Source organism: Stylophora pistillata, chromosome 8, assembly GCF_964205215.1.
Source record: "Stylophora pistillata chromosome 8, jaStyPist1.2, whole genome shotgun sequence".
Lineage (NCBI taxonomy): Eukaryota > Metazoa > Cnidaria > Anthozoa > Scleractinia > Pocilloporidae > Stylophora > Stylophora pistillata.
This window is the reverse complement of record NC_142526.1, coordinates 33,822,672-33,831,211: the sequence shown is the minus strand read 5'-3', so window position 1 is coordinate 33,831,211 and position 8,540 is coordinate 33,822,672. Positions and strand designations below refer to the sequence as shown.

General features: G+C 39.2%; 1 protein-coding gene across 1 annotated transcript in view; it reads left to right on the top strand.

Annotated features, from left to right (window-relative positions):
* Positions 1–5,059: 5,059 nt before the first annotated feature.
* LOC148725936 (uncharacterized) overlaps positions 5,060–8,540 on the top strand; it is an 8,757-nt gene continuing 5,276 nt past the window's right edge. Inside the window, exons 1-2 of the mRNA XM_088729392.1 lie at positions 5,060–5,357; positions 8,070–8,540. The exon at positions 8,070–8,540 is cut by the window's right edge and continues 171 nt beyond it. Coding sequence (XP_088585518.1) covers positions 5,159–5,357; positions 8,070–8,540 — 670 coding nt within the window. The 5' untranslated portion in view covers positions 5,060–5,158. The remainder of the gene's footprint in view (positions 5,358–8,069) is intronic.

Sequence of the window (8,540 nt, the reverse complement as noted above, 5' to 3'; positions counted from 1 at the left end):
AAGAGGCGGATTGCAAATCACTACAAAACTCTTCGCTTGAATAATTCTTAAAATTTCAGCAAACAATGTTTTTTTGCACCAGCCCTGGGCATTTTCACTCGTCTAATAATAAATACAAGCGAATGATCGCTTATAGCGCAATTTAGAATAGTAATAGTAATAGTAATCAAAGTTTAATGTCTTTACGTGGGGCATGGTTACCCATATTGCCCGAGGCAGAGGCTCATGTATGAAACGCAAGACAACAGCCCATCCATCCCACTCCAGGGGAGGACATCCATCCCACCCCAGGGGAGGACATCCATCACACAGTAATCTCGTGCATGGGAAATTAACGTCTCCTACTCCTGGAGGAGACGGGACCTTCATTTATTCGGACCTATCCGAGAAGGCTAGAATATCTAAACCATTTCTTAATGTTATAGAAAGGCAGCATATTCTTCTCAATTATTTTAAGACCGTGAGTGTTGGTCCGGCCGGGGCTCGAACCCTCGACCTCCCGCACATCAGTCCAGCACTCTATCCATTGAGCTAACCGGGAGGCGATACGATCTTATCTTTTTCTGTAGTGTAGACTAAGTCTATAATAGTAGAGGAGCGATCAGTTATGCGTGTCGGACTTTGTATAAGTTGATTTAACTGATAAAGATTGAAGAGATCACGTAGTGTTTTGGCATCTGAAGAGAGTCTCTTTTTAGGGGACATGTTACAGTTAAAATCACGAACAACAATTAACTCCTTACCCTCTAATGTCTTGCCAAGAGAAGCTTTAACTTCGAATGGTTCAAATCGCTGTTAGGTGGACGGTAAATAGAACAAACAAGAGTTTTGCTCTTATTGGGGAATAAAATCTCAAGCCATACCGCTTCTAAGTCGTCGCAAGATAAGTCTTGGCGTTGATATGCTAGAATAGAATAGAATAGAATAGAATAGAATCTTTATTTATACACGATAAGAATTAAAGCTAAAAAGCTTGTGGGGTCTTGTACTTAACAAAATAGTATCTAGCCAACTTTTGATTATACTAAGACACGTATTAAACTAAATAAGAAACTATAATACAGTAAAACATTCAATTTTACCCTCATCTTAAAAATACTTGTAATCAGTTAATCTATTCCTAGCCGTCGAACCTGATAAACTAGTAAAAGTAAAGCTTGTGAAGCGATTATTTCTCCTGAGTAGCCTCCTAAGATTCTTAAGGGCGAAACTACCCACATTTTTGACATGATGGTTGACATAATTCCATAGCACCGAACCTGTCTATGCTAAAGAGTCCTTTAACAATCTAGTGTTGAATCTAGGTATGGTTATTGCTTCTTGGTCTCTTAGTGAGGGGGGCATTGGGGCCACTGGGAAACCGCAAAGCCGGAGAAAAAAACCTCCAAAACCGAAAAACCGACGAAAAAAGGCAGCAAAACCGAAAACCGCATGCAAACCTGACAAAACCGCTATATTTTCACTTAAAAAGGAAAAACCGAAAACCGCATCAGAGTTTTCGTGAAAACCGAAAGCCGCATGCAAAAACATGTAAAATCCGCAAACCGCTCTGAACATCAAAACCGAAAAACCGAACCTTTTTGGCCCAAAAACCTAAAAACCGATCCAAAAAACAGTCAAAACCCCAAAAAACAGTCAAAACCGAAAATCCCAAAGCCCCCCTCCTTAGTGAATAGCTACATTCCCGCCTTATGAATATGCTATGAATTAGAGACTGGGGTAGTAAGACTTTACTTGCTCTATAAAAAAGGTAAACTATTTGAAATTTGTATTCTAAATTGATCGTATCCCATCCTGAAACGTTGAGAGCTACATTAGATTCCATATCTTTGGATAAGTTGGAGACAATTTTTGCTGCTCTACAGTGAAATTTCTTAATTAATTGAGTACAGAAGATCCGAATTTGTACACGAACCCCATAGTATAATACCATACTTCACAGAAGGTAATATTACACTAAAATAAAACTTTAAAAGGATGTTTTTGGGCAAGAACCTTGAGCGCTTCAATAAGTCTATTTTGTTCGCAAAGTTTTTCTTTAGTTCTAGCATATGCGGTATCCAGGTAAGCTTGTCATCTACTATCATTCCAAGAAGACGCGATTTTTTGACATAGCCTAAAGCAGATTTACCCAAAAATATTGGAGTTAGCGGTCCTATAATAGTTGGTGTACTAATTAACATGACTTCGCTTTTACCCGGGTGAGGTGTTAAGCGGTTCTCTTGGCACCACCTGTACACCTCTTGCAGAGCACAGTTCAAGGAAGCAATCGCTGCGTCTGCAGACTCTCCGATGCTGAAATTAAAATTGACGTATCGTCCGCGTACATGAACAGGGATCCCGTGGTAATCGCAGCGGGCAGATCATTAGTGAATAAAGTGAACAAAATAGGGCCTAAAACAGATCCCTGTGGTATACCATTTGTACACTGATGAACAGGGATCCCGTGGTAATCGCGGCGGACAGATCATTAGTGAATAAAGTGAACAAAATAGGGCCTAAAACAGATCCCTGTGGTATACCCTTTGTTACTGGTAACATGTCAGATTTGACTCCGTTAGTCACAGTGTACTGCATTCTTCCCCTCAAGTAATCCCTAATCCAATCTAGCAACACTCCCGTGATACCGAAATTATATTTCAGCTTCTTCAGCAAGATTTCGTGTGATACGCTGTCGAACGCTTTTCTGAAGTCCACAAAGGCTACTGCGACAACATTACCACAGTCGAACGCTCTCCTCCATATTTCTGTCAGATGTACTAGGAAGAGCTCAGTCGAGTAGCCGCATCGGTAAGCCCATTGCTTCTCTGTGATTAAATGATTGTCGACAGAAACGTGCTGCACCAGTCTATCTTTTATTTCTGCTGCCAGGATCTTGCTTGTACGCTTAAAAGGGAGACAGGTCGATAATTTCCGCAGTATGTTTCATCATCCTTTTTGAAAAGCGGAGTTAATCGGGCAGTCTTCCATAAGGCAAAGACAATTCTTTGTTCAATGCTGTAATTATAAAGGTTGACTAACGCTAGTACAATAGCCTTTCCTGCCAATTTGAGAAGTTTAGGCGAGATGTCATCAGGTCATCGACAATCGCGTTAATCAGTGGGATCATAGCGTTCATTAGAATTGTTTTGAACTACGTGATCCTTTTGTGCTATTTCACTCGATTACAAGACCAAACCTTAAGCGAACCACACTCTCCGAGGAATGAAGAAAACTTAATACGAACAGAATACTAAACTATAACTAATATATACGATAATGGTCGATCGCAAATAGCACAGACGGGTCACGTAGTTCAAAACAATTCTAATGAACGCCATGATCCCACTGATTAACGCGATTGTCTCCTTTTCACACACTAATTAGCGCAATTGTCTCCTGCTCACAACTGACTTATTCGTCTCAAGTTTATTTATCTTTTTTTCAACGGAATGGTTTGTAATCGAAATAGGGCTTTTAGGTGACAATATATAAGGTGACGTGCTGGCATTTACTGAAGCGGGCTGCGGTGGCATTGGCAGTGCCTGATTTAATTATGCTCTCGCCGATCTCTGAAAAGTATGCATTCATCATTTGTGCTTTTTCCTTATCCATTAAAACAAAACTGCCGTCGGTTCTCTTAAGGGGACCTATTATTCTGTTGCATGCTAAGCGATTTGTAGCTATGTTAATTAAGTTCCAGTAGGCACTAGATTTCTTTACTTCTTCGAACATATTGGTGGAGTAGGATGCTGTTAGTTTAGAGTTATAATATATAGCCGAGCCGCCGCCGCCGGTTTTGAGGGCCATGTCGATCAAATCTGACAAGATCATATCCTTCGATGTGAAGTTCTTCATCAGACCAAGATGAATCTAGCCATGTCTCGTTTAAAAAAATTATGTCAAAGGGGTTTTCATCAAGAAGAATTTTCAGCTCTTCTAGATGTTTAGGTAGACTTCTTATGTTGAGCTCAGCTCAACCAGAGGCACACAGAATGAAATAATATTGGATGTTAGTATAACTGTGTATTCAGAGAACCGAACAATCAAAGAAACAAATAAAAGACTTTTCGAGAGTACAGTCCTGGTGCTTTTTGCCAAGCGTGATGAGCTCGAAAACTAGTTCCCCACGACATTTGAAGGCACGACAGTAGAATCAATATCACCATGCATAGTGATATCTCCTCTATTAACTATGATATCACTCACTCGTTCACTCCCATCAACGGTAACTTAAATTGAATAGATCATTTATTCGACTCTCCAATAGGAACTTTCACCTTTCAACTTTACTTTATTTAGCACTCAGTTTTAGTTACAATATTAACATAAAAAAAAAAACAGGAAAGGATACATATGTAAAAAGTTAAAGGTAACAGTGTTCCATAGTTCGTTCATGGAGACCAAGAAAACCGCGAGGCTATTGAGTCAGCCTCCGCGACTTTGTAGCATAACCAAAATGTTAATCGCCCCTGCCAGCCATGGACAGTCTGTTTTCGTTAATATCAGCTGTCACTAAACATGGGATAACCAAAAACGACGGGTGTCACAAAAGCCCAACCGATTAGGTGATAGCTACCCTTCGTCCCTTGAGTGCATGTAAAAATTATGGGGTATAAAATGTTGAATACCTTTATTCTTCCGTAGAGTCCACCGAAAAGGCTGCCATAAATTTAACTCGTTTTTAAAACGATTTAAAGGTCCAAATAAAGCTTTTATGTAGTGACATGTTGGTTCATGTGGGTGGCTTAAATGACTGGGCTTAACTTTGTCATTTAATACAAAGGCTACTTTATCATTGACTGTAGAGGTGTCATTTAGATGCTGATATGAGAAAATGATCTCTCCTTTGAGGCCGCTAAACTCATGTGCTGGATGTTGTCACTTCTCTACAAACGCAGTTATTCTCTCGTACTCTCTCCTTGCAACTTTTTCCCCCCACACTCCAGCTTTTGAGTTACTCGCGTAACTTTTTCTAGGGGATATGAAGGAGTTTTCATCCATGTTAACACAGGAAGTTCAAAATGACCCTCACCGAGACAGATTTGAACTTTGCTCTGCGGCTTCAGAGAAGAGAAGTATCACTAACAAAACACTTGGCAGGCTCCCAAATAAACTTGTGATTTTAGCATCATCTAACGAGACAGAGTTGAAAAAGCAGCTTGCAATTTTGGCTAATATGACCACTCAAAGGCAAAGTTGTTCTTCTTTTGCCTCCGTCATTTCAGCTTTGTCGATTGTGTTTTACTGTGTCGGGTTTATAAGAGTTGAAATGGAGTTGAACCAGCACAAGAAGAGAATACATGATCTTGAAAGCGTCGCGATGATAACATCGCCTACAAACGAGCCGCATGTTCAGAACAGCAGAGATGTTGCTAGTAAGTTGTTTTCTAATTTTGGAAAACTTATCGTTACAAGTTATTATAAGATGTTACTGAATCGAGCAAGTGACACATCCATCCCGTATGGTTTACTGGATGCCAACGCCGGTTTAAAGGTTAACTTTTTTATTGTTTACCACAGCCTGTAGTCGCTTTAGTAAACATGATTTTTGAGAAAAGTACGGAGATTTTTTCGAAATTGTCTGAAATTAAAAAGTTATCCTGAAGTCAATCCCTCAAGCAAAGTTTCTAGTCGACACGTTCACTTTCATAAGGAGTTCCGGTATACATTTACATATATTTTCTGACTTAGTAGTGATAGGAATACCGAATACGATTCGTTTCAAATGTTCACAGTAGAGCCTTTTTTCGGCCTGGTGTAGACAAGTGAATGCATATGCTGTTTACTGAGTTACCTTAGCTTATGAATAAAGGCTGATAGTTTCGAAAGAAACTGTTTGGGGCTGCGTCGGTGGGGGTAACAAGATAATTTGGATATATCAACAAAGTTGAAATGGTAAATTGGCCACCGTAACGATTACGAAAGCTGACGTTTCGAGCGTTAGCCCTTCGTCGGAGCGAATAGAGGAATTGTGGGTTGTGTGTGCTTTTAAAGGCAGAAAATGGAGCTACGTTATTGGTGGGAACATGACAACGAGAAAACAAGAATAAATTAGTAATCGTTACGGTGGTCAATTTACCATTTCAACTTTGTTGATATATCCAAATTATTACCTTAGCTTATGACTTGTACTCTAATAAGGGACAAGGAAAATATTTTCGTTTCAATGCCTAAACAGAAGTACAGTTGGCCTTGAGAAACTAAATAGTTGACATATTTTAATGGCTGCATCGGTTTCTTTACCTCCCTAAAAGAAAAAAGACCCTGAAGTTCTATGACGGCTTGTTCTATTTTTGACCAAGGTTGTGATCTTTAAATGCGGGATATATCTTAAATAACGTCTGATCACGTATGTGCAACGGCTGTCTACAAACAAGGTTTGACCTTAGCTTTTCATAGGATTCTTAGTTTTTGTCGGAAAGGAATGCTGATTGATATTGATATCTTTTAAAGAGATAGGATGACTATGGATGACTATGGATGATTATGGCTCTCTTTTACGAGGTTTGAATCATTCAGGTTCTAACAATGACTAAGGTTCAAAAACACTGCTAGTCACTGGTGAGAACATTGTGGTTCATGGCTTTTAAACATCTTACTCAGGTTTTCTTATAATGAATCTGTCAATCGGTTTGAGAACATTTCTCCTCCACATACTAGATAGTAACAAAGGAGATTGATGATACTGATCCAATGTTTATAGGGATAGCAGGGCCTGTGCTTGTCTTTAAAAGAGAATTAAAAAGTTATCTCAAAGTCAATCCTCCACTCAAAGTGTCACGTTGATGTTTTTCATTTCACATGGAGTTCATTGTGTTTTACTGTGTTGGGTTAATTAGCATTGATCCAGCACAAGAAGAGATTAAATGATCTTGAAAGGAATACAGCGAGTAAGCAGCTGTCTAACGATCGCGTAGACATAGCACTCGTCAAAAATGCTCTTGGTGAGTTTTGTTGATAACAAAATGAATTATTGCAGCTCATTCAAAATCGGTCTTTATATCTGCGTAACTAATATATCTGAATAAGTAAGACGGTAAGGAGGTCCTTAACCAATTCTTTGCCAGGGAATCGTGTGTCAGAGCTTCCGCCATATCGAAGGTTTCGAGGTCAAGCTATTTTTTCCTCGCAAGCATATGTAGATATATTCGGAAGATTTTAAAGGACAGTAGTCCCACATTCTTAGGTTGATTTCCGAAGCAAAAGCATGCGGGGACTCAAAAGAAAATAAAGGCAAGGCAGCATATTTGGGTTGTGCATATAATTTATAAGGGAGAAAAGGCTTAAAGAAAACAAAAAAATCCCAGTTTTAACATTTGAAAGTTTTTAAAATAGTCGAGTCTTTCCTAGCGGGTGTTTATAAATCTTATAAATCTTTCTCTCCGCTGAAGGAAACAAATAGAATGTTTTCAGATCAGGTGTATTCAGCTTTGCAGGAACAACTGTAAAGTAAATACTTGCAGGAAGTAGAATGTAGTGTGTACGCAGTCTGACTGCTTCTCGTTTGCTGAAGGCTTACAGGTCAAGCTCGTTTGGTGCAGATTAAAAGTTTCAGCTGAAAATCGTTGATTTATATATAGTTTATAGTGAAGAACTAATTTAAAATATTTCATCCTAAACAAATATATCGCAAAGGGTAAGGTTTATACAACAAGTGCCTTACTCTGTGACTCAGTCCTTAGTTATACGATCCAAATGATTTTTTTACACAGTTTCCCGTCTCCTGAAGCAAACAGATCGACTTTCTTAAGGTCACGCTTTTAACAATGCGGTGCAGTCAATTTTTATAGCTGGATATATTTAAAGGATATGTAATAGAAAAAATTGTTTGTTGAAAAACAACGCTTGTTTGACATATATAGGAACTCAGTTTTTAAATTTTGTCGGTAAGGCTTTGCCTACCGGAATAAGGGCTGGGAGAAAACGTTTATCAAAGGAATAATTAGAAAAAATTCTGCAAAATTCTTTTGATGAAGAATAGATAAATGACGTTTCAAAGACATGTTTGACAGACAATTTAACCTCAGTTGCGCATTAGCCGTTGGGATAGAAATGTACATCTAAATATTTTACTGCGTTTTTCGTAGATCTCCAGTCCCATAAACTCAACAGAAATGAGCGAAATGTCAATAATGCAACAGAAAATTTTAAAAAAGAGGTAACAATGGCCAAAATCAACAAACTTTTACTTCAACTCTGTCACTCAAAGGATTCCACCTGCACGTCAGGTCCACCAGGCCCTCCCGGTCCACCTGGACCCAAAGGAAATAGAGGGCGACGAGGACAGAAAGGAAAAACTGGAAATAAAGGCGATAGAGGCATTATGGGATCACCAGGAAAGAGAGGAAAGCAAGGTAGCATTGGACCCTTGGGCTTAAAGGGAGAGACTGGAACCAAAGGACAGAAAGGAGAAAGAGGAGTGACAGGCATGCCGGGAACTAAAGGAGAACCTGGTCAATCCATTTCATCTCCTACAGTAGTTGTTTCACCCGCGACTTTGACAGTTCACGAAGGTAGATCAGCCTCCTTTCAGTGTTCAGCTAGCGGCAATCCCGAGC